The sequence below is a fragment of the Pezoporus flaviventris genome, unplaced genomic scaffold (genome assembly GCF_033815535.1).
Source record: "Pezoporus flaviventris isolate CSIRO_AGI_PZ_B2104156 unplaced genomic scaffold, CSIRO_AGI_Pfla_v1 ptg000020l, whole genome shotgun sequence".
NCBI lineage: Eukaryota > Metazoa > Chordata > Aves > Psittaciformes > Psittacidae > Pezoporus > Pezoporus flaviventris.
In genome coordinates, this window is record NW_026892568.1 from 1610865 (window position 1) to 1637962 (window position 27098).

A 27098-nucleotide genomic window follows, 5' to 3' on the forward strand; every position below is an offset into this window, starting at 1 on the left:
GAAAGTAAAGATAAACCAGTGCTATATTAAAGCGCTTCAAGAACAGGGTAAGGTACCTACATGTAGTATGTGGTTAGTGAAGATAAATACAAGTTGAGCTTGCTCCCCCCTTCCCATGTAAGACTCTCAAGAGGACCATATCACAGTGCTCTGTGCTTTGCCATGGCTCCAAGACGTCGGTACAATGCAGTAGAGTGAAACCGTGTACTGTGCCATTCATTAATTCCTCATCGCTGGAATTCTGCCTGCGGTTGTACTTCCTGCCAGGACTGGCCAAAGCTCCCAACCTAAGTATATTTAAACCATCTCCTAGTCAAACCCCATGCAAAGACCAGTACTTAAACAGGAAGGATGTTACACCCGGGAATCCTAGCTTCAAAGAGATGATTCCAGCAAGGGATTTATGGGATTTCTAACCAACAATAGACCTGAGAAATCGTAAGTCAGCTATGGTATCACAGTCTTCATAACAGAGTTAGATGTGAAGAGTTTCTTCCCCCTTAAATTACTGCCACAGTCTAACAATTGCAACAATTTCGCTGAACTTTGGACTTGGAATTCTGAAGGTGGAATGATTTTTTTCCTAGGATAATAATATACATGTTCATAAAAGGTCAGATTTATCACTTTACAGGTACTTAGACATAGATCTGCTATAAAATTACAACTGGAGTCAACTTGAAGCTACACTGGAAGAGATTAAGCCTGAATTTCTGCAGAAATTGGCAATAATGTGTTCAGCAGCAGCTTTTAGCCACATATCGAGAAGTCTGACAGGATCTGGATTTCTCTACTCCTGCTGTAAACTTCCTAGTTAAAAAAAAAAAACCAAAAACAACACACAAAAGTTACTCAAATAAAACTGTCTTTTTGCACATCACTGTAACATAAGCTGCTTGAGGTTGTCGTGAAGGATGGTATCCTTAACGTCACGGAAAACTAGCCGGATGTTTTCTGTGTTAATAGCAGTGGTGAAGTGGTGGTAGAGGGGCTTCTGCTGCTGGTCCCGGCGTTTGGTACGAAAACAATCCACCAGGAATTTCTGGACATCTGTTAAGCAGTGGGGATCCCCCTCATACTCGGGGAAATAGTCTTTGATGCTCACTTTTTTTACTTTTTCCTCAAGCAAGTCCGTCTTGTTTAAGAAGAGGATGATGGAGACGTTGCTGAACACCCGGTTATTGACTATTGTCTCAAAAATGTTCAGGGACTCCGTCAGGCGATTCGTTTGCCGATCCTCCATCAGCACTTGGTCAAACTCACTCGAGGAGACGAGGAAGAGTATGGACGTGACGCTGTCGAAGCACTCGAACCACCGCTTCCGTTCGGACCTTTGGCCGCCTACATCAACCATTTTGAAAGGGACGTTTTTGATTTCAAAGTCGTACTCGTGAATCCCTTTTGTAGGTTTCCGGGCCAGCAGGATGTCCTGCTGTGAGGGAAGGTAATCCTGAAAGAGACATCAAGGACAGTTTGCTGATTAGGGTACAAGGTGCAGGCGTGGTGATCACAACTGAGTTGCCATTGAGAGAGAAGCTGGCAGAGGAACAGCACAAGGTTTTGAATAAACATACACACGAACGCGTATTTATATGCTGACACTGAAGCATTTTGGAAAGATCTAGCATCCAAAGCAGGAAACACACCCCATATTAATCAAACATGGATCCCAGAGAACTGAAGCTTTCCATTTGCCACATGACAAGGATCCATAAACAACCCGCACCATCAGTTCCTCATGCCAGTTTCCCTCATTCTGGATTACTTTCTGCTTCAGTCATCCTCTTCCCACAAAGCTGGGAAACACGCTGGCTGCCAACACTGCAATGCAGCAGTCGGGGTCTAAAGCAGGTTTCTCCAATCTGTAACCACGGGGAGTATCCCATTCTAAGCGTGGGTGCTCCATTCCTCCCATGTTCTCGTGCATACTGCATGACTGCTTCCAGGAAAAAGAACTACTCCACTAAGTCGGTTTTAAGGCAATTATGGCAGAAATGCACAACCTAAGCAACTTTCTCTGCTCTTGCCATGGATCTTTCACATCGTATCGGTCCAAAAAGGCACTTCTATCAGCTATGTGCCACATCTGGGAGCTCAAAACGTAGCCCAAAACATACTATGCAACTGGTAGAATAGGAGAAGAAACTAGCAGCTGAGGAGAGCAGCCTCTTGCCAGTAGGACAGTCTAGGAGCTCACCTTTTCCCCCAGAATTAAACAGGCAGGATAAGTAGGTTTTTCACTGCTTGTTTCAGTGTTACAGGACTGGTCATTATCAACAGATGCAGATGTTAACAGGAGGAGGAATTCTTATTAGTCAGCTTTCGACAGACTGAAATTCAAGACTTGTATAGGGGATTTCTTCACCCCGAGTTACACTTTGGCACATGGTCCAAGGCTTTCTGCTGTCTAAAGAGCACATCTCTAAGAGGCAGCTGGCTGACGCTGAAGTTTAAAGCTTTGTTGTTCACTTGTTATGGAAACTCTTCCTTACCCCTTTCCAGCATTTCTCACAACTTCAGAGTGTGACTTCAGTTCCAGAATTTTAGTCTCCTCTTAGTGAGTGATCTACAATCTTCCTTTGACAGTGCCAGACCTGGACTTTTTACAAGGATGTGTAAGACCTGGGTCCACAAAGCCCAACTGAACTAGTGAGCTGGGGCAGGGGAACAAGCACAGAACTACATGGCTGCTTAAATACTGGTATTCCAAGTGTAAGGCATCTGGGCAAGTTTGATCCACAGCCTTTAAGAAAGTAATGTTAAAACTTAGGGAGCGTAATGTTCCAAAAATTCAGAGATCACTTAGCTGTACGATGTAAGCTCAAAAGTGAAACCAGCTACAGAGACTGCTGTTGTTTGAACTCCTGTGTTTCTTTCCTGGAGCTGCCCATGACTAAGGCACTGATTTTTATCGTGGCAGGAATTACAGAGCAGCTCTGAAGCACAGGCTCCCACCCTGCACATTCTGCTGCTGTACTATTACAGCTATACTATTACACATCCACAGCCAGAACCATCTCAATCTGCAGAGAGCTGAACTGCAAAAGTAGCATCATGGTCTTCCCAAACCAAGCAATGGGCACCTGCAAATCAGTCAAGGGCCCCGATTAAAAGAAGCAGCATTAAAGGGTAATGAGATTTTTCTCTTTGTTAAATTTATCTTTGGTCTTTTCTACCAAAAAACTGTTAGAGAGGAAGAACAATCAGAGAACAGAGCAATGACTGTATCAGATGTCACTGAGCACATGTGAGGGGATTTAAAGGTGACTGTTAACACCTAGGGAAGAGGATGTCACAGGTTCCATCTTTCGGACAGGAATGCAGCATCTTTTGTTATTCAGAAAGTTAGTCTCAAGCTCTCAAAACAAAACCAGAGAGTTTTAGGAAGGCTCAGGAGCGACCGAGATTATTAAAGTAAATAAATAAAATCAATTAATATGAAAGGCAAAGCCATCTATACCTTCAGTACTGAAACAAGAGCACAAAGAAAACTCTTCTGGGAGTTGGCCTGTAATGTTTATCCAGTAAAGCTTTCAAGAACAAGCAGCTTATCCCTAAAATTCCTGACAAATTCCCTCTCAAGTATCATTACTCATTTAAAATTCCTTCCACACTTGGAACCACAAATAAAATCCTTTCAAGTGCTCTCAAGCTCTCCATGCACAGAAGACCTACCATGTTTTATACCAGATAATGGCTGCTCTTATGCACCAGCCTGCAAGTGAGTGCACTGAAGCCAAGTGCTGGGTGTACAGCCTTCATCTGGCTACAGGAGACCAAACAACAACTCCTAAGAAAGCTCCAGCATTTTACTTGTCTTTTGTAATGATAATGATGTTTTCTTCCTCATGCCCAGATCCTTGGGATACCAGCAGCTTGACATTACAGCAATTCTGAATGAGCCCCTTTCTCACTGTAGATCCCATTCTCCCTACTGAAAGACTGCAGCATTAGGAGAGTATTTTCCTTGGATAGAACTGAGTATTATCTAAGTCCTTTCAGTGTTTTGCCACTGTCAGTCAGTACTTTTCCTGCAAGCATCCTAAAGGGCACATTCCTTTTCTACACTCTGCCCTGTCTTTCATGTTGACTGTTGACATCTTAAGGTCCATTCCATTCCATTCTTCACCCTCACCCTTTTTTGGTTTGTTTGGTTGTTTCTGGGGGGTTATTGGGTTTTTTGGTTTATTTTCTGTGCAGCTCTTGCCAAGGATCCACTGATACCGACTCCGAACATGTGCTTTCTTCCTCAAATTCACTACTCTTTTTTCCTCTAAAGGCCTTCTTTTGGTTATGAGGTAGTTCTCTTAACTATCACATCACTGTTTCCATAGTTAGAATGTAAAGCACGAATAAGATGCAGTCACAACATGGGAAGTGATGTGTCTCTATATTTTGGATACATATAGTCTGCGCTGGCAGATGAAACAACAACAAACATGCAGGAATCCAGCTAATCCCAGCCAGCTCCTTGTATTTTGCTGATCTGATTAAATCTGAACATTAAAGTTCTTTTCCCTACTCACTGTTATTATCTGCTCCCGTTGGCCAAGAGGCACATGAATTGCAAGTCTATCTGTTTATAAGCAATTCAGTTGTGTCAGAGAACAGATAAGAACAGTAAAGTACTTACATTAATATATAGTTTGGGGCAATAATCATTAGACAAATCTTGCATATAGGTAAGATTAAACCAGAAGAACCCATCAAATCTTTCACTCTATAACAAAACTGTCCACACAGACCCAACATTTTCTATGACAGCAGATCTTGAAGGATCCCTCTTGAAGGATCCAGTATCTCAACATCATTTGGGCTAGCTTTAAACGGGAAACGCTGTAATTCAGAGCTCAGCATTCCCACAGCAACACCAAACCTACAATAAGTGTGTGTGCATATAAAAATAGAAAAGAAAACACAGTGACTTCAAGTTTCAGGCTTGAATCAAGGAATGGACCAAAGGTTCTAAATAAAGAACGCTGAAAAGAAGATGCAAAAATCTTTACCCAAATGTGCAGGGGCAGAAAAACCAAACCAAAAACCAAAACTCAAGGGGCACTGGGTTCAAAACTCATGAGAAATCCACCATTAGCAGAAAGTTGAGCAGTTCACTAAAGCGAGTCCAGCTCTCCTACTGCTGTGTAACTCAAGACCAAATCAAAACTTGAGGAGTAAGAGCTGGAGCTTTCAAGTGAGGTATCTGGGAAGCACATGGATACTGCAAGGTAATCACCAGTGCTTTAATCAGAAAAAATGACAGTTAAAAATTTAAAATTAACTTTTTCTCCATTAAAAAGAAAAACAGAATTAAGCCTGATGTAACAGGATTCAATTGAAGTGGTTGGGATTCCTTCAGCATTTGTTAGCCATCAGCTGGAAATGACCTTGGAGAAACTGCCTCCCCATGGAGTTCAAGCTGGCATCCCATTTTACAGGCAGTTTTTCCACATGCCATTTCTGCAATGCACAACTAATGAGCATCAGACAACTTCATTATTCAAGCAGTAACCAAGAGTGCTACCCAAAAGGTTCAGCTTTTTCCCCCCAGAGAAAACAGATTTGGTTCTGTTCCAAATGTGTTTATTTTGAAGCAGATGCTACAGGATGGTACCACTGACCCATGCACCAATTTAACTGGGTGTTCCTAACTGGATATGTACAAACAAAAGCACTCATTTCTGCATATCATTTAGTGTTGAAGTGTTACATTAATAGTCTTTTGACTGGACAAGCATTTGTAACTTAGGTTTTGTTTAATTTCTACAGAAGTTTTATTACCAGAAAGTCTCTTGGCCCTTGCATTGCCCTCTGGTTTTGACATGTTGGTGATGAACTGCTGAGATAATGGAACAGTCAAAGTTAAAGCTATTTGAGTAGACACTAATAACATTTCATCTGTTTAAACCCCAGAGATAACAAAGACTGCTTAAAACCCAAGATTGAAAGAAACTCAAAAGACTTACTTGTTCTCCAAGTTTATCCAAGTTGTCCAAGAAATACTTTACAGATTCCCCCTGAAAACAAAGCAAACAGTTAGTTAAATAAGCAGCACACTTGATCCCAAGAGTTTACATTGTGAAGTCCAGTTCATTTACCAACATCCAGACATCAGTGTTTTAAGCTTTAATCACTACTATCTCTCAAGCAGCTCTCCTAAGAACACAAGTAATGTTTTATTTCTAGGTCAGTTAATATTTGAGCTTAAAAGCATAGGTAGGCACATTTGTAATAGTTCTTTCCAGTTTAGAATTGCTAAGTAAATTCTACAGCGTTATCCACAGGGAGCATCAATGAAGGAACCACACCTTCATTAGGAAAAGCTGCGTTCAATTCTTTCAACCTTTTGAGGAGTCTGCACATACAGGCATTCAGTGCAGGATTAATGACTGCAGACGATTTATTTATAACTGCATTGCCATACGATCCGATTCATGCAGGTAAATCCCCTGAGCACTGCCAGTGACCAGCAGAATAGAGGATGAGAAACCACAACTCATGAAGCATTTTACTAAAGGCCAAGCTGGACAAGACCTCCTTCCTCTGGGAATAATGGACAAAGCTCCACACTGCAACACTGCATGATATCACATCTACTATACAGGTGATGTTCTGGATTCAAGCCATTCTTTTCCTTGCAAATAGTAACTGAAGTGTTTAATCCCTCCAGTAACATGGAACTAAAGATTCTCTACTGTAAGCCTGAACTACAGTCAACTCTCCAAAACTCCATCAGGGTGCTGGGATGAAGGAAAAGCCTCTTACAAGGATGCTGCTGAACCAGAGTTCACTTCCAACAGGTAACATACTGACTGAATCTATTGCAAAGGAAGGTAGCACCTTTATAGGATTCTCAGCATCAACACAGCAGCAGAGCCACGCTTCCTTTTGAAAGCTCTTGGTTACCAAGCTGTAACTTATTTACTTTATATTAAATACAGAAAAGAAACCATCTGTGTTTTCATTCTGGGTATAGAAGAGCAAGAATACTGACAGAATTTTCTTGATGAGCAATTCAAGCAGCATCCAGGGCCAGGTGACTACATCTAAGCCAGATGTGTGAATCGGGACAAGAGTTACACCCTGATAATCACTTCCCTTCACTTGAAATAGAACTTATCTATGAAGAATATCAAACCTCAACATTAAACTGTGTCACCTAAGCAGCACTGAAGTACGGTAAGGTAAATAACAGTCCAAAAAGGGTTCTGGCAGATACACAACACAAGGCACGTACCCTTTGCAGGTTTTCCAGGTCCTAAAGTTACCTAACAGCAGCAGACACCTCACCTTCCAGTGTGCAATTTGAACATCAGCTTTTCATTAGGCAAGACTAGGACTCTGGTTGAAACATGCCTTGCGCTTGACACACCTGCAGGGAAAGAGTCCAGCACACTTCTACTACCTTATTTTACCTTCTGTTTAGTTTACCATTACTGATTCTCTCTGGGTGACAAGCTGCAGCACTAACATTAACCAACCATTTCAAGGCCAGTGGCACAGAACAGCAACTCTTGCAGTGACAGCAGTATTCTACACATACATCTTTTTCAGCACTCCAAAATCCATTCTAGCCTCAATCGTCTAGGGGAAGCGTATGAGGAACAGCATTCCCATTCCACAGAAAACAGAAATACACAACCTTAATGCACAAATCCATGAAAGCTTCCCAAGCAGGGGGAACAGGATCAGAATTGAAGCCTTCCAAGTACTAAGACCACTGTCTGCGGCTGAATACAAAATAAAGTTAGGCTCAGGCTTAATTTCTTTTTTAGGTCCTTAGAAGGAGCTGCCAACCCTCCCTCCCCTCAGGACTATGTAAAATCAGGCAGATTTCAGACTCATTTAGTGGAGGTATTTGTTCTACAATACCTGGGCCTCAGAGGCTGCAAGTATGGATGTGTGTGGCTACATGCAGAGATATATTTTAATCTTAGACAACTCTTTTTTATACTGCCTACAGCAATGCCTACTCCCTAAAGAAGCATTAACTCCACACTACTGGAATGCATGAGTTACTACATCTCCTTTCAGTCCCAGGGCTTCCTACTACTGCAATGGATTGAGCAGTTGCAGGAGTAAACCACGGCCTGTAAAGGTCACAAAACACCCCCAGAAACAGCTTCCCAAATGAGGGGATTTCCTGAAAACATGAATGCAAAATACATGGCCCTGCAGCAATTGCAGTGCTCTAGAGCCATACATGAGCAGAAAAGTGAAGCACACCAAGGGGACTGCTTAGTTTCCATGCTGTCAGGTATGGAAGTCAAGGGCAGGCAAGTATGAAGGTGGCCATTCTGAAGCTCATGAGATTAAGCTTTAAAAGCAGTCAGTTATGAGCAGGATACGGTTAGTAAAGCAGTGACATATCAGCTTCCCTCCTCCACATCTGCAGCTCACTCAGTTCTTCCCTTATGAAAATCTATCCAGGCAACTAATGTGACACACCAAGAAAGTGCTGTCACCATGACTCAACTCAGTATTTAAGGATAAAAGTTGTTCAGCCATTGGCTTTTATCAATTTGCATGGCATCAAGAACTTAAAACAGTGCTAAGCCCATCAGCAGTTCTTCCATCACATTCCAGACAGCCCTCCCCTATCATACAGCTACAAGCCAGTGTCTTGACTCCGGTGATTTTCTATCTATCTGGCCTGGACATCTTCAGATCAGCAGGCTCAGCTCTGATAACTACAGCTACTCTTGAGCAGCCAACCATCACAACTAACAGATGGTTATCAGAGTGCACTCCTGCAGAACTGAACAGCTCTGACCCATTTTAAACAAGCTTCAAAAAGGCAGCATGACAAAGCAACCAAGCAAGACTTCAATCCTTTTCCAAAGGGGTGACTCTGTGTGCTGTATGCAGCGTTCAGAAGCCCACTGAAAAAAACACCACACAACAACCAATGAAAGCCTTAATGCCAGCAACTGTTAAAACCAAGTATGAGACTGATCTATTCACAACACCAGCTCCAAAGGCAGCTTCTGTGTTAGGCTACTTTTGCTTGATACTAGATTCAGAACTAGATCTCACTCTGTAAATCAATTACTTGCTATATTTAAATGCTGTATCCAACAGACAGTTGTTGTCTTCTAAAATTTCCCTTGACACAAACTGTAAACCCTCTGGTTTACCCAACATGACTAGAAAACAGAAACCTGGGCTTCCCCATTCTGCCCCACCAACTCCAGTGTGGCTCACCGCGTCCATGTGGCTGCTGTAACAGTCAATCTGCTGCTGTCAAGCCACAAAGGAGCCACAAAAAGGACAAAATCAATAGGAGACTGAGAAACTACAGGATCTGCCATCATCAGAAAGTTCTGTAGTTCTCCATTCATTCCATTGACTTCACACCCATATCCTGTGGGTACATATGACGGAAACTGGAACATTTAGTTAAAGAAATACAGTGATGCGAAAGTCTTAAATTAGTCACAAGTGAACCTTTGGTTTTTCAAATGCAGGTGAACCCTTTGAAGTCATTTTTACAGTTGAGCAGTTGTGAACTGCCAGCTCCTGAAGTGTGGTTGCAAGCTACCAATGCCCTGTTACACTGCAGGAACTGTACCATCGACCCTTCCTTGTCCATTGTCCACCTCCTTCTGCTCAGCTTAAAGCATAGGCCCAAAGATGTGAACAGAAGTGACAAACACCAGCTTCAGCACATCTCTCATGCGTATTGATACACTGCAATAGAGGAAACTTCTTGAACACCCCCAGTACAACAGAATGAATGGTCTACACATTAGTTTCAAAGCTCTTCCAGTGTCAGGTCACTAAGCTTTTGCTTTTTTCATACAGTATTAATATGAATCCTATCAGAACATAAGATTTTAAGCACACACTTTGCGTGCAGAAGATGCCCTTTTTTGTTCAGATAGAGTATTCAGAAACGCATGTAAACCACAGGAAGTTGACTGTTAAATAACTTTATTCATAACTGTCAAGTGTTCCATTTTCAGCAAGGTTTGATTGAGAACAGCCTGTGTGCCTCCTGCAGTCTTATGATCCTTCCTGAGGAAAGCCAACTCATTTCATCCTCAGCACACAAGTTGTGTTTTCTTGTAAACCACTTATTCTTATCAAGGTACCTGATATTACAACAGCTTCCCATACAACACTGCATCCATCTCAACTAGTCTTGCTCATGCCTATACAATGAATTATCTTGAGCTTTGTGAACACTTTCTACAAAGATGGGATTACAGCACATGCTGGACATCTACCTGCAAGACAACAGTGTGTTGCAGCTGTGCTCTGAAGTAACCCTTATCAGTTATCTTTTATAACCACCACTTGGCAAAGATAAAGATTACTGTCTGAAATGTTGCTAGTTAGTCCCTAAAGCAGAGCAACCACTAAAATATTATGGGGGAAGAAAAGGAGGAAAAGAGACGATTACAATACACAACAGATGAACACATCTTTTAAACCCAGGAAGTGGCACCAATTTATTTGGTTTCCATGAAAACAATGTCAGCAATCTAAATATGATTTGTTGAAACCTCAGCATCGCCAAATGGCTCTTTTAGCTGTTCCAGGGCAACACAGCACATTCTTTCCAACAGCAATCACTTCAAAAAATAAAAAAGTGAAAAAGCATCAAATACAGATTCAGTCATCACAAGGTCTAAAGATAGATATGAACAGTCTATCAAACCATCTATATCTGGCTGCAAGTTCACACTGAATGGACAGGACTTAAATATCTGAAAGGATAAATCAGATATTTAAAGAAAACAGGAGATACAACTGAGTAACTCTAGATTAGAATTACAGGAACCACCAAACCTTTTCTCTTCCTGACCCTACCCAAGTTTCTGCTAAAACATAGATTTTTTCATTTTATCTAATTAAAAAAACCCACAAGCACACAAAAAACAATGGCAAAAAAGCTTTTTCAAAAGCCTAGTTTAGAAGAGGAGGTAACTACAATGTTCTTAGGCTGCCAGGTACATGCCTAAACTGACACACAAACCAACCACCCATAACATGGGAAAAGCTGCTTGAAGGAAGAAATATAATGGAGGAATAATCAAAGCCTTAAACGTCTGCATCTTACAGCACCCTAATAATCCTTGTGGAACTCACTTTATTATGTATAGTGTCTTTTGCCTGTTAGAAGCTTAATCCAAAGGCACAAAGTGCTTTAAAACAGCACTGCTGCCAGTGGAAACATTAAGAGACCAGCCTTGAAAGGGCTTAAGCATAGGTAGTGTACATCCAGATCAGGTATTTCAGGATCTCTGAGCTTCTTTCTCTCCAGCTCAACCATCTCAAACATCATTTAGATTTGACCTGCCCATTTTCAAAGGTTGTTCAGCTGGAGAAGAGAATCGTCCAGGGAGACCTTAGAGCAGCTCCCAGTGCCTAAAGGGGCTACAAGAAATCTGGAGAGGGGCTTTAGAGAAGCACCTGTAGGTACAGGACAAGGGGAAATGGCTTTAAACTGAAAGATGGTAAATTTAGATTAGACATTAAGAAGTTGTTCTTCCCTGTGAGGGTGCTGAGGCACTGGCACAGGGTGCCCAGAGAAGCTGTGGCTGCCCCATCCCTGGCAGTGTTCAAGGCCAGGCTGGACAAGGCTTGGAACAACCTGCTCCAGTGGAAGGTGTCCCTGCCCATGGCAAGGGCTGAACTGGATGTGTTTTAAGGTCCCTCCAACCCAAACCACTCTATGCAGAGATTAATTGCTGCTTCTTTATAAGACTGGACAGTTTCAGTTACAGGTTACACCTGCTTCCACAGGAGGACAAAATAATCCTGTTCTCCACCAATACACGTCACAAATGCATCACATCTCATCCCACCTCTGACAGCACCAACTCATTTCCTCTTTTCAGCACTTCCTGTGTGCAGCTCCAGTTGTATTCAACTGTTTTCACAGCAATAAGAACAACATCACGCAGTGTAGAAGTGAAACCTGTCTTGTGTTTGGTCACACACCCTGAATATCTGTCCTAAACCAAGGAAACATTGAAGTCCTGACTCACAGAAGTAATCTTTTGTAAAGCTTCTTGGTAGCAGAGCAGAATTTGTACTGAGAACAGCTGGATCGCATTGGGTGGAAAGTGCTCAACAGCATGAAGCTACAAAAGCACCATGAAATGGAGGAGTCACATTAAGTTTATTTCATGACTGACATTTTTATCTTGCATAATGGCATTAACAAAGAAAGGTGAAGGGTTTTAAGAAGGGGTTTAACCCAATAATATCCCTTTAATCTATTATCCCCTATTTACCATGTAATCCAATTAATCCTCAATTCTCCAGTGTGGATAACAAACTGAGGAAGCTGGAGCACACCAACCTGAGCTCCTGCAGCACAACTGCCTGGCAGCATCCACTGCGGCTGCCAGTGAATGAGGGGGCAAAGGCACACAGCTCAAGCCAGTCTGGATCTCAATACTCCAGATCAGCTCCAGCATCCTGTTTCTCCTTCCTGCACTGACTGCAGGTTTGCATTACCCTTCAAAGGGCCTCAGTCACAGTTCAGACCCAATTTTCTCCAATCAGCGGAACATTTCCATGGTTTCAGACATAACGTGCTATCCCCCTTAACCAAATGAAGACATGATCAGGCACTAAGAACTTAATCCACGTACTGGTGTGCCACAGAGCAAACTGCTCCAGTTTTGAATTACTTGCCTCAGAGGGAAGAAATCCAATTTCGTTTTTCTCAGCTAGGAATCCCTCCCCTCTCCTGAAGGGATGCAACTGCCAGATTCTTAACAAAAACTGCTTAAAGATACAAACATTCGCTACAGCTTTGAGGCACAAAACGGTGTTCTATTAAAGACTGCAGAACTACAATTTCTTCCATGCAAGACACTATTATCATACCTCTATTTCTGAAAGACTACTTGGAAACCAGGCTGTGCCATATTCTATAAACAGCTGAGAGTTTTAAGAAACCCTCTGAGTTGTATGAAGCAATATTCTATGTGGACAGCTCAAGAGTACACCCCAAAGAGACTCCTTCCAAGAACTGAAAGCCTGAGGAGTATCCAGCATTTCCCTGGAGTGTCATTTTTCTTAGGATCACCAAAGCTCCCAAACAGGAAGAAAACTCAAATCTACTGCAGCCCCTTCTAGAGATCAGAGCCAGATTAAGAAATGTAGTAAATGGGACACAACCCATGAGGAACCAGAATGTCTAATGAAGATGCTTCTGTTGGCAAGAACCTGAACATAAATTAATCCATGAAAGCAAATTAAGATACACTTTCCACAGGATCAGGTGAACTTTCTTCCTTCAAAGTTCTTTTTACTGTCTCCTTCAGGAAGTATCTACAACCCAAACTCGCCTTCCAGAAAGGTGACTTTAGGAAAGACACTGATACTTAACAAAAGATTGTCAGATTTCATTGATGAACCAAACCTCCCAAGTCACAGCACACAGACAGATCTAGAAGCTGTATGAAAACATGCACTGACCCAGAAGAAACAGCCACCTCCCAATTACTATTTACACTCTGGGAAGCATCTAGCTAAACTTCAAATGTTTTACACACAAAGCAGACTGGAACCAGACCGTAAACATTTGCTCTTCTTTCAGTGCACTGACCCACTGGCTCCATGACTTCATGTGTTTGCAACTCAAACTGCATTTAACCTAACACTGAAGCAGCAGTGAGTCTGCAAATCTGCCATCCATTATCTGGAGCTTCACTTGCTTCCAAGTTGTATGAGATCAGCAAAGGCTCCTCAAAACATGACAAATATTCAGCCTGTGGAAAGATATCAGCACTAAAAGTGGTCACATTGAACTTTAAGGTTCATTGAAAAGCCCATTACATAAACTGTAAACTAAATCACAACCTTTGAAAAGCACAACCCTGAACTAGACACCAGGGCAGGCACTGAAGTATCCCTCGGGCTCAGTTTTAAAGTACATTTGGTTCGTATTTCAGCCTCAGGAGAAACCCAGATGACCAAATGCTTTTAGTTCCTTCCTCTGCCTCTATTATAGCATCCATTTCGATTACATTCTGGTATTTCTGTTTGCAAATGATGACATACAAATACACGAGCTCTTGTTACCAGCTATCTGACAAGATTCAGTGGTAATTTACTAGGTCTTGTGAAAGATCCATCCTTAAATGAATGTCAATGTATTTAAAGATCAGTAAAAGCTGTGCCTAAAGCACTTGAGCAGTGAAGACAGTTCAAGGCCCCAATACCATCCACATGTAAAATTCCAGGAGATCACCCTACACCAAGGGTTTTTTGGTTTTGTGTTTTGTTTTGTTTTTTTTCACACCCTATTCTGTGTAGATCTTTTGAATTACAGAAGGCATTAGTGCACTGTGTTTCCTCTCCTGGAAATTCTGCATCCTCTTTACTTGGTCACCAGTGGGTGACCAAATACCATCATGTGCCCAGCAAGCTCATGGGTGATGACACATGTCTGTATCTCTCATCTATAAAAAGAATTTAAGGGTCTTTTAAGTTCCTTGGTTAAGTCACAGAAAAGGAGCCCAATATTCCACTTATTTTAACTGAGGAGACTGTGGAGTACAGGGAAAACATTGAAGGTGTGAATGACCATGACAGAGAAGTGTGCAACAAAATGCAGTGAATTAAGTGCTGTAAAAGTCAGCTCAGTGCTTATAATAGTCCAAAACTTCTCTCCTCTTACACAGTTGAAGTTGTCAGTTAGTGTGATGATAAAGAATTCAGAGTGGGTTTTATAATCAAAATTCCTCAACTTTCCCAGGTGCATTACCTGCTGTTTCTTGTTAATGCAGACATGCAAGTGGGGAAGATACTGAAAACAATTTAGGACCTTCTTTAGCTTCTGGCTTAATCTTCAACATTTTCTTTATGCACCTTTTAAATTTGACCCTTCAAACTACTTTGGCTGTAGAGTAGAAGGGTTATTCAGAGATTTTCATCTGGATTAAATGCATTTATTGTTTGAGTCTGACAATTTAACTAACATTGTATTCTATGACCTATTTATTTAACTTTAAGACATAAAGAAAGGCTTCATATTCCAGAACAAGATACCATTTGGTCTGAGCTAGACTCCATCAGCACCGTGATCCAGCTCGCTGTTGCGCACAGGACAGGCTCTGCACCTTCAGAGCTTCTCAACTGATTTGTAGTAAATTTAGATAACTTCAAAAAAATCAAGTGCCAGTAGCCAAAATGCTGTCATAGAGATTATCTTGCCTTCTGTGTGAAACACTACTACTTTACTGCTTTTCTTACGTAGTAAGGTCAGCTGCACTTATGTTTTCCCACATTTTCTGAAGCAACTTCCCCAGCTACCACAACCTGAAGTTTCCTTCCACTTCGCTAGTTCTGCATGAGAGGTACAGCATGAACTCAGAACATATAAATAGTATACAGCATTAACTCATAAATACAGCCAAAAGAGTCATCCAAATACAACCCGAGTGTTATACATGCTCAGTGAGAGCAGACTTAACTGGCCTCTAAGGCTGAAGTCTAGTTAGAGTAAACTCGAATTAGGGAGCAGCAGCACAACGCTGCCCCTGGCATCACACCTTAATCCTAAAGGATCCCAAATTTACATATGAAAAAGATGGCTCCATATTCTTTGCCTCGGGTGCACAATACATAGATGGCAGATCAGGGCTGCATTCATACCACATGTTTTGCCAGCACAGAGGTTTGCTGACAGCTATGAATACTGCCACTTTGTAGTGTAGATTGGGCTTACATTAATAAGTCATTTCTCAATGGACAGAGAATGGCGCAGCCGTTGCTATGTTTAAATCCTGTGAAGCAATGTAATGAGACAGCTCCACAGGTACTAACATGTAAGACCTTGCAGGTTAGCAGCCAGCAAGGAAATGGGCTCTGAACTAATGTACCACGGTCTCATGTTACTCTGTAAGCAGCAGAAGCAGCAAAAGCTCATCTAACGTGTTTAAAAGAATGTACTGAGAAGAGGCTCACACATTCAAGACACGTGAAAGTCCCTTCCTCTGAAGGGTTCAGGTTGTTGGCATGCACAGTGTATCCAGAAGGGCACAACGGATTCTACCTTTATTTAAGCAAGGCTGAGGAATGCAAATTTTTGCAAGTAGGTCACCTTTCAGTCTTCTGCAACCAAATGTTTAGGGAACTAAGGCACGTGATTATCAACACGACAGAGCTTGTCAAGACAGAGTACGTATAAGAACACGTGGCTCTGCTCCCACACTGTATTGTGAAACTGCATTTTTAAAGTAGCAGAGACTGAAGCAGAAATCCTAATCCCAATCTGGAAAATGATAAAGAAATGCCACTTAAATCAGTGTAAAAGTTCACTTGTTCAGCTCAGTGTTGCAGTCAATTCCCAATACCAAAGCACCAGTACACACATGGAACAGTTTCTGGCCACAAACCTGAGTAAGGAAACTCAAGCCTCCTCATTGTTGGACTCTTGTGTTAAGCCCATGCAGAGCCTTATTAAGGCAAACTCAAAACCAGCATTACCTTGTCACTGGGGCAGGAAAACTCTCAAGAACTCCGAGTCTTTTCTGAAGATTTAAATGACTCATTTTTAAGTATAAAATTGTAAAGCACTTTTCTGTCCATAGAATCTTTGATAAATCTTTTTCAGATGAAGACCAAAAGTGGCTCTAACCTTTCCAAGGGTTGAAGGAGTCATGCTTACTGTACACACACCATCCTGTGATGTGATGTTTGGTGATCTATTGTCCGGGGAAAGAGGGGAAAATAGTTTGTATTTCAACACAAAGCTGCAGCTTTGTTTTCCCCACAGAATTCTGAGCAATATTCAGTGTAATTATAACATTATACTTAAATTAACTCTAAATTATATGATTACGTGCCCAAATAGCCAATCCACATGTTTACAGAAGCACCACCTCCACACTTCACCCAGAAAGAGATGGGAGCAACCCAATCCCAGATCCAAGAGGGGATCAGGGGAAGGAGAAAGACATCGCCACCCCCCAACTTCAGGGTGTGGAGAGGTTGCAGAGGATGAATACTGGGAGGAGTTATCAGAACATTACAGAAGGCACAGGGTGTTGAAAAGCTTCTGAAATTCAGTGTCACAAATACACTGTAGATGCTTCTAATGAATGACAGATGCTGTTTTTCCAGGTTCACACTTGTGACTTCAGAGAGATGCTGAAGTACTGACCATGAGATGGGCATCCATCTTGAGAACGAGCTCATATCTGGGAACCTGGTCTGGCTTCAAACACAACTGGCCTCACCATGATCACTATAATCAAGCACATTTCAAGGATGTGCTGCCTACACACCTGAAAGAATGGTAAGTTTTGCTAACATTCTGCAGTGACCGTTTGGGGACTCATTTCGAGTAGACCCAGTATAATGTTCTCGTGTGTACAACAGCCCCACCAATATGCAGAGACAGAACCCAGAAAAGCCCCACCAGGACAAGATAAAAGTTAGTTCAACTGAACAACACTCTTCTAAAATACTGCAACAGGAAAATGCTGCAGGGAAGCTGCAGCAAAACTAGCAGCATAACTTTGAGCTGAACACGCCTTTTCCTGTCTCCTATAATCTGATCTAGCACTTGCAGACATATCACAGAAGTAAACATGATCCAGAGGTAAATGCACATCCATGTCTGCAGTTCTGTGCACTTCAGGTTCATGGCAAACATCCAAACCCACCCTAAAGTTTTCTTTTAACAAGAACAAACCTTTAACACGTTCAAAGCTTATCGTGCAGCTGAGCTACTCAGCTCTCATCCCACTTTTCCACCGTCAGAGAATGAGAAGAATCCTGGAGACTACTTCAGAACGCTCCTCTGGGCACAACTCTCATAGCAAATGTGAGTTCACAGCACCTGCTGAAGTGAGAGGCAGTACAGCAGTGTACAACCGTACTCTATTCAGAATTGCTTTCCTCAGTGTTACCAGATAGGCAGCACCAGCACCAGCCACTCCTCAGCTGCCAGCATCTCAGAGCAAGTCCCAGTGAGAACAGCAAACCTTTCCAACCACAGAACTGAACAGCTCACGAGCGTAAATACAAAGGCGAGGAAATACCTTGTTAAATCACTTTGCATGTTGTAGAATTGAGTGCATTTTATCCAAGTAATTTCAGGAGATCTTAACTGGACATCAACTGGCAAGGAGAAATCTGCAATGTTCATTAAAAGTCAGAGAGCTTCAGGCTGATTCAGACTAACTCTGTAACTAATCCACAGACATCGACCAGAGGCTGTAGCAGAAATAAGCTCAGTGCATGAAGGACAGAAAGCCTGAAGTAGACCAGGATATAAAGCTACAGGAACTGACTAAGCTACAGAGCCAAAAGAGTCTTTAGTTAACTGTGTTAGTGGAACTGTCACCTGAATGACTTCAGTTTGTAATAAAATTTGAGGGATTATAATATTAACCACCTGAGAAGTACTGAAGTGGCACACATGCACTAAGCTGTAATTAGTTTCAAAGCACTACATAAGTGACCTCATGAATTCTCATAAATACTGCTGTTAGTGGCCAGAAGGCCCCTATTTTTATACCAAGGAAAATAAATCATATTGACTATCCTCATGACCACTTACATTAACAAAATGAGGAAGGACACTCCAGCAAACAAGGCATGGAAATGCTGATTTCTAATTCCATTAGCACATAACCAAGTTCTGCTTTTCCCCCTCTCATGCTACTATAAAAAGACCACATTGTTTCTTCAGGGTCCTAGCATCATCTCTGGCATTACAAATGAAAGATGATGGAGAAGGAAAACAACATGAACAGCTCAATGACTTCTCACAAACGTGCACAGATCTTGCCATTATCTCTTTTCATGACATTTGTTGTCCTAAGCAGTTGAACTGGAAGTAGAAAACAGTTTTATTCCCTGTCTGCAATGCTAACAACTTTCAGTCCTGGATCCTTTCTTCAAGAGTCAGCGCTCAACCCGAGAGCACTGTCTGTGTCTCCTCCAACTTCTCCCTGTCCTGCCTCCTGACTTGGAGGTACACCCATCACTCCCTCCTTCACTATTTGCATCTCCCTTCCACAGTACATCACATATCTAAACTCTCTGAACACTCTTTTTCAAAGCCTGCCAGCAGGTATGGCAAAAATCCATACTGCTTCCAGGAGTCTTCCACCTTTCTGCTGCCCACACGGAGCTCTGTCATAGCTTCAGCTGGGATAAAACCCCAGACTTCATGCTTGGCCAGCACTGCTCAAGCTGCTGCACTCAATACAGCAACATCATTCAGCTGCTTCCTTTTCTTCATGTTTATAGCTTGGCATAAATATCTCAGGCCGAGATTTTTAAAGGATTTAGGGAATAGTGCAATATAAGTATAAATAAAGCAGTTACCTTACTTTCAAAATTAGCATTAGGATAGTTGTCAACTATTTAGAGCACTTAAAAAAATACTCTGGAGTCCTGCCTAAAACATAACAAGATCCATACACGATCCAGGACATTATGCAGATTTAGGGATTTCCAAAAGAAAGCAATAGGGTTTTTTTTCTGCCTGAAGCACAACACATTCTTCAAATCCTACTCAAAGTGAAACTCTACACAAGCTTCAGTTATGGAAAGAACCTTCTTCTCAGACTCAGGACGATGGAATGGCAATAGGTCCCTTCACTGCTTCCCCTGCAGTCACCAGCCATGCTTAGTAGAGGCAAGTTTATTTAACAGCTTTTAAACCAGATCACTCCAGCACAGCAACTGTGTCACTAAGTCACATTTGCACCAGCAGCAGAGCAATCACCTTTTTATGATCACCTTGAAGGTGAAACGCAAGGAGCAACAGGTCTCCTTAGAAACACATTACATAGCTGAGCTCACGGGGCAGGTGACAGGCACCTGCCCATCCTTCAATCTCTACAAGATGTTCCATGATCAGAGCAATACATATTTACACAACCTATTTTAGCCAGAGCACAATTACACAACCATTCATAATAGCTCAACAGGAGACATCACCAGCTATTGTTCAGATTCACGCTAACACAAAGGTTATTTTTAAGACATAAAAAACACAAAAGCCACTTAGATTCAAGAGACCTACTAGAACAAATTTGATCTATTTTAAGGTTCTCCACCCCTACAAACCCCTGTGCCACTGGCATTTACTACACAAGTCTGTGAATTAACAAACAGCAAATTTAACTCAAATTCTTCACTTCCTTTTGCAGCATTTGCCTGGAAATGGAGCAAAGGGACTTCAGCTGTCACAGGGAGTTAAAGCTCCAGCTCAAAATTGAGACATGTTTCTCCTTCCTTTCCACCACCACTATAGAGCTGCATACTCCATCTCAACCCCACTATTAACCGCTATATCCCATCTTCAGTTGAGAACCTGAATATAACAAAAATTTCATTACATGAGCATGAACACAGACATTCAAAATTAAACAGGAAGTATATGGAGGGAATGTTTGCTAGATTGCTCAAACTGGAATAGAGAAGGGAGTGGTTTTTAAATTCTTCTCATTAACCCATGCATATCTTTTCTTAAAAATCACATTACTCTTAAGTCTTCCTTCACTGCAAACCATGTTTTGTGTTGTTTTTTAAGTCGATGCACTAGTTCACAAAGGAAACAATCGTACAGTAAAAACACTACAGACATACAAGCTTTGTTACAGAACATAAAAGCCCTCCAGACCTCTGCTTTCTCACATACGAAATGAGGACAATTATGTCAGAAGCTCTTTATTCTTGTTCTGTAAAAAAAGGGTAGGGAAGGAACTAAATGCATCTGTTTGCAATACTGCAGCATAACAGTGTACTATTCCAAAAGGCTTTAGATCCATGAGGAGGCCACTTGAGCTGTGTTGTATTCACTCACAAGAATCGTACACACTCAATTCCAAATACAAACACTGAACTTACCAGCTGGAACTCCCTGCGCCGGTCGTATGCGTGCTGGATGCCACTGTCAGCCCATAGGGCTCGGATGGCTGGCAGGTACTGCAGGAACACTGCTGTCTCCACCATGCCCTGCACCACTGAAACCGAGCGGGTGTCAAACGCCATCATCGTGTCTCCGTTACTCTGGTTCGCAGGATCACCCCAGGGGATATGAAGTTTCTCTCTGGCATCCACAAGGACTCTCACACCTTTAATAGGATGAAAGAGCGTTGCAATTAGTTTCTCAGCATCTACTGTTTCAGTAGCCTACAAACCTGCAGAGATTCAGACAATGCCCTTACTCTGTACAGTCAAAGCTCAGTGGGACTCTCCACCCAGGAGGAAATCACGAAGTTTCTGAACAACTGACTCCAAGCACTATGCTTTCAGGTAATATCAAACCTCAGATACTTACTATCCGAAAAACAGGGCCATAGCCAACAGTATAATACCCACAGCACAAGTTTAACCCTTGAGAAAGTGCTGGTTTTAATTACTAAGCCCCCAGTCTGTGCTACCAAACACTTCTGCCTGGCACGAAACAACTCAAAGTATATTTAAAAGCTTATTTCAGAATATGTCAACCCATCTGACTGTGTATTTCAAGGTTCCCTATCTCTGTATTCTTATGAGCACGGTATCTAGTTATCTCAACCTGTAGACGGTTATCGCTGCCTTTAATATTTACAGAGATATGAACACAATATTTACTAAATCATTGAACTCTCTAAAAGATTTTTTTCCTGCTTACATGCAAAAGGAGTTGTATCATTGAAAGACTTCCCTGCACTTGTTTTGTTGCTGTTTTGGCAGATATTCCCTATGAGAAACACAGTATTTTAAACTTCTCTTATAAAGGACTTTAAAAAAGAAAATACCATAAAGAATAAGCAACTGTAGAGGCATGGGGAGAGTGTAAGGAAATTAAGGTGCAGTAACAAGTGACTGTATAACAACACACTTGTTTAATACCAAAGTGTTTTTCCAAGCTTCTTTTCCTTGACATGACTTTTCCATCTGTCAAACGCAGTGACTGCAGGAAAGCAGCCTTCAAAAGAGAGCTGTAGTTCCTAAGTGTATACTTCCACAGAGTAGGAAGCACCTTATTTTGCTAACAATCTGTAACCTGGTCAACACAGGTTGCTCGTGATTCCTACTGCCTTGCTATTTATAGCTTCCCCAGGCTTGGTCTGCAACCAGCTTTGTAAACCAACCGTCTTTAAGAATCACTGGATCTCAGCCCCCTTCACGAGCAGGGCTGAGGATCTGACATTGCTTTGCTGTTTCAAGAAACTCAGTTGAAACTTTGCCCAACTATTACACAGTCCAAACTGATAAACTGATGAGCGATTTCGACGAGAATAATAAGGTAAATGTGGCCGATTCAATACGGATGACAGCAGTAAAATGAAGAGCCCGCTCCTAAACCATGCATGGAGGTTTCAGCGATGCATTTATGACCCTTGGTGCAGGTTTAATCGTGGTTTCCAACACGATGGCAGCTTTCTTCCACTGCAGCGAAACGCTTCCTCCTGGAGCGCAGGACGCGTCCCATCCTCCGGCACTTTCAGGTGCATCTCGCCCCCATCCATTACCGCTCATCACCGCGATCGCGTTACCAGGAAATGGCACCGCTTGGGACCTCCCGGGCTCAAACCGCTGCTCCCGCCTGGGGGCCGCGCCCGGGCCGCCGCCTCTCCCCCCCCCTACACCAGGGCCGGGTGACAACCCGCGGAGGGCGGCTGCCCCCCAAACGGTGCCACCGGCAGCGCGGGGCCGCTCCTCCTCCATGAGGGAAAGGCCGAAACGAAACCACCGACCGAGCGGGAGGAGGCAGCGACCCACCGGGCTGAGGGAGACGAGGCCGCCCCCCCCAAACCCCGGCCGGGCCTGGAGCTTCCCGGGGCTGCCCCTTCGCCTCTCACCCACCTTTAATCACGTTGCTGTAGATGGTGGCTCGGAACTCCTCCCGGGCCGCCCGGTCCCAGTCCTGCCCATGGATGATCCTCATCTGCTTGAGGAAAGTAGACTTGCCGCTCTCACCCGCTCCCAGCAGCAGGATCTTGACGAGGCGCTTCACGTAGGTCTTCTCGCGGTTGAGGCACTTGTCGATCTCCTTGGACTTGCGCTGCTGCTCGGCCTCGCCGCTGGTGAGCAGGCAGCCGGGAAAGCAGCCCGACAGCACGGAGCGCGACGGCAGGAAGTCCGCCATCTTAGCGAGCACTGCCAGCGAGGGCAGCGCCCGCTCCGCCGCCCCGCGCATGCGTGACAGCGCCGCGTTCCCGCCCTTGCGCAGGCCCCGCCCACTGAGGAAATGGCGGGAGCGGGAGGTGGTTGTGGCCGTTCCGGCCGCGGTCGGTGTCGGGGTCTCTTTAACGTCCGCAGCCAGTGCTTAATGTGCGGTCACTGAGGGGAAACTGACCCCGTTATGGTGGGTCCTGTGCTCTGTAGGGGTGCTGACAGGCGGGAAGCGCGGGGAAGGGGAGCCGTCGGTCGTGGGGGGCAGGATGGAGCTTGCCAGCTAAGCAGTTTTCTGTTCCCGGTGCGAGCAGTTTGGTTAGGAACGCGTTGAGCCGCTCGGCACGGACTTCCTCTTTGCTGCTCCGAGCTGTGCAGGGCTGCAGGCTGGACAAACAGCGGGTCTGGGCCTTGGATGGGGGCTGTGTACAGGGTGAGGCACAGTGCAGTTTCCTATCCAAGTTAAATGAAGCAAAGACAGTATTTTCAAGTCCTTAATAATAGAGACAGGTGTCTCTTAGGGCTACCTGTGCTGCCTTCCAAGGAGGCTTCCATCTCTCCTTGGTCTCCTGCTGGTTTTGTCCTTTTCCCTTCTCTTTCCGCTCCTTTCGCTGCCTGGTGTCTCTGCTAACACCTCCCTTTGGTCTCTCCCTCCAGCTGCCCTGTGCAAACATCATGTTGCAGTCTGCTTCCTGCTGTCCCTGTCAGCACATGATGGTCATGTCACGTATCCAGCTGCCCACATCACCCAAGGGTTCGGTAGTCACTGGCTTCCTCTCCCCTGCGTGCTACAGATCGGGAATCATAGAATCACAGAATGGTTGGCAAGGACCTTAAGATCATCCAGTTCCACCCCCTGCCATGGGCAGGGACACCTCCCACTAAACCATGTCAGCCAATACTTCATCCTACTTGGCCTTGGGATGGAGCATTCACAACTTCCTTGGGCAACCCATTCCCGTGCCTCACCACCCTTACAGTAAAGAACTTCCTCCTTACATCCAATCTAAGCTTCCCCTGTTCAAGGGTTGTTCCTGCACTGAGGATGATTCTGTTCCCTGGAGAGGACACTGCCGTGGGCTCAGCGTCCTCCAGCTCAGCAGGGGAAGCTGAATTGCTCCGTCCTGGCTCAGGTGTTACCCAGCTGCATCCTCTGCCCCAGCAGCCAGGCTTCATCTCTAAGGCAGGGTGCATAAGGTCTCTCTCTGTTTTGCTTTCTTCCTTCCTCTTTGCCACTTCTTCCCTTGGCTTTCCTGTCCCTGGAAAGTCCAGGAGTGACGGGAAGCAAATGCTGCCCATTGCTACTCACAGCTCTTCCCGTGGGGCTGCTAAGGAAGGTTCTTACTTTGAGTGCTTGTGCCCTACCAGACATGACAGTGGGCTCTGGAGTTACTGCTTTAACTGCCTTGCTGAGGGACCTGGGATTCAGTCATGTCTCTCTCTGTGCCACACTTTGCACTATATATATATATAGTTTATTATAGTTATGTTATATATAGTTAATATATATATGGCAGTTTACCTAACTGCTTTGAAATCTTCCTGGAAGGAACTGCATACGGAAATGCAGCCCCTGCTCACCATGCTTGCAGTACCATTCTCATTGCTTCACTTACGCTACTCCTTCCTTCCCCTCAGGGTTGTCCCCAGTTTCCTTAGATAGAAAGGTAGTTTACTCACCACGCGCCTTTTGTGTTGCATGATTCAACTTCTGGTGTGTGAAAAAGGGGCAACCACGTAGGAAATGTGATCTTTACAGACAGGAGGGGATTCCCTCTGCAGTGCTTCCTACAAGAGAAACTGATAAGAATTCTGAGTGAGCACAGCTCACAGGGGCTTCACCAGGAGAGCGGAGGGACAAAATTCAGCTGCCACAGGGTGCCCAGAGAAGCTGTGGCTGCCCCATCCCTGGCAGTGTTCAAGGCCAGGTTGGACACAGGGGCTTTGAGCAAGCTGCTCTAATGGAAGGTGTCCCTGCCTGTGGCAGGGGTTGGAGCTGGATGAGCTTTAAGGTCCCTTCCAACACAAACCAGGCTGGGATTCTATGATTATCTGGGTGTAGAAAGGCCAGAACTAACTTGTGGAGCCAAAAATCAGCAGGGACTTTGCACAGCTCTGCTGGTGCTCTCTCCATTCTCCCCGCAGATAGTCCCTTACTGTCTTGATGGACAAATTCACACATCGATTAGCCAGACTCTGTCAGGGGCTGGAGAAGCATTTCCTTTCCACAAGTGTGGGTTTGTGATTAGAGCCCAGGGGTGTCTGCCCTTTACAAGCCTCTATAATCTGATTTAAACACCTCGTGCTTCACATGGCAGATCTGCTGTAGAGCATTAACTGCTGGGATGTTTCCCCTGGGCAGCAGGTGAAATGTTCATTTCTGATCCTATGTTCAGTGCTTTGGGTCATTTGCAGATGTTAAGCTGAATTTACATTGGAGATCTTCTGCAGCAGACACGGAGCAGCTTGGCGATGGAGAGAGAATTACCCATGGGCTTTATTTTAGCTTGTCTGAGAAGACTAGAAATGGAAAAAAAACCTCACCTTCATCTCCAGGGGGTGTCCATAGGGATCTGCAGGATTTAAAAGCACTGGGAGCTTTGGAGCTCAGCAGGGTTGAAGAGCTCACACCTCAGCTTGAGCTCTGCAGAGCTACTTCCTCTGGGTGTCCTGCAAGGAAATGTTCTTTCTGAACGTTTGCAAATGTTTCTATCTGGTAAGATGCCTCTATTCCTCAGTGGAGCTTTCAAAGTCAGTATTTTGGGATGAAATGACCATTTTTATTCCTTTAAGTACATGGGGCACATGCAGTTGTTGGTGATTGAGCCTTTCCTTAGGTCAGCACCTCACCTGAAGGACTTCTGAGTCCTTCCACCCCAGGACAGCGAAGGACAAGAGCTGCTCAGAGGAACCAGTGTAGTTTATAACAAGTTCTCCCAGTTTCCCTCCCAAGCCAAGGAACTGAGCTACATTTTTCTGTGTGCTGTTTACCCTGGTATGTCCAAAAGAATTACCTGTATAGAGATCCCATTCTCCTGCCAGTGTCTGTCTCTCCTAGAGATGAAAGCACTTGTGTTAGCTATCATCACTAAAAAGCTTGTGTGCCTTCACTGTCCTTTTATTCCCTTCCTCTGACTCCACTCTGAATTCCCTCTCTCCAGCTCTTTGCCTCCAGCACTGTCCATGTACCGGAGTTTGTCACCTTTGCTGTTTCAGAGAGCCACTGGGATATGAGCTGGGTTCAAAGAACCAAACAGCACCTTAGCACTTGAACTAGGAGACAATTCTGCTCCTTTTGGCTGCCAGCTGATGCCTTGAAGCATGAGATATGATGGCTTTGATGCTAACATGTGGCACGACAGAGGTTACTTGCAATATTTAACTCATGGAGCAAAGAAGGGTGGAAAAACTGTGGCAGTGTCTGATGCAGCAGCTGCTGTGACTCACGGGGGGATTCCACATGGGAATGACTGAGCAGACACAGGAGGAAGGCCTTGCAGAGCACTGCCTTGAACAGAGGGATGAAAGAGCAGAGAAAAAGATGAAACACTTCCACAAGGGCAACAAAGCGACTGGGAAAGCAGCTCGTGCCTTCAGGGTATTCCTGTGAATGGAAAGAGTGCTCTGCTCCATGTGCTTTGCTCAAGCATGCAAACCACGTGGGACATCAGAGCAGTCACAAACACCATGGTGGGAGGCACTGCCCTGAGAAATGGCTACATGTGGGTTTGGGAAGTGTGGGTGACCTGGAAACACGGATGTGTGTGATGGTGTCAGGTGGGATCTGCTCATGGAGAGTGCGGCACGAGTGCCTGCTCACTGCATGAACACGTGGCACTCTGTGCACCCCGGGGTGTGAGCACACACTGTGTGCTCCCTGTGCAGGGAGGTACACACACACCGTGGGTAGGTGCGTGGTGTGCAGAAGGCAGCGTGCCCACATGGCATTCCCAGGAATGCCCCCTACAAATCCTGGCACAGTTATGCTCTGTGAGTGAGGACCCAGC

General features: G+C 44.0%; 1 protein-coding gene across 1 annotated transcript; it reads right to left on the reverse strand.

Moving 5' to 3' along the window:
* On the reverse strand, positions 1 to 23162 carry GNA13 (G protein subunit alpha 13). The gene is made up of 4 exons (XM_061455252.1): positions 22783 to 23162; positions 20836 to 21062; positions 5964 to 6014; positions 1 to 1450 (listed from the first exon to the last, which is right to left on the reverse strand). Exons 1-4 carry the CDS (start codon positions 23114 to 23116, stop codon positions 878 to 880), a joined length of 1185 nt encoding a protein of 394 aa, XP_061311236.1. The 5' UTR covers positions 23117 to 23162; the 3' UTR covers positions 1 to 877.
* Between the last annotated feature and the right edge of the window lie 3936 nt (positions 23163 to 27098).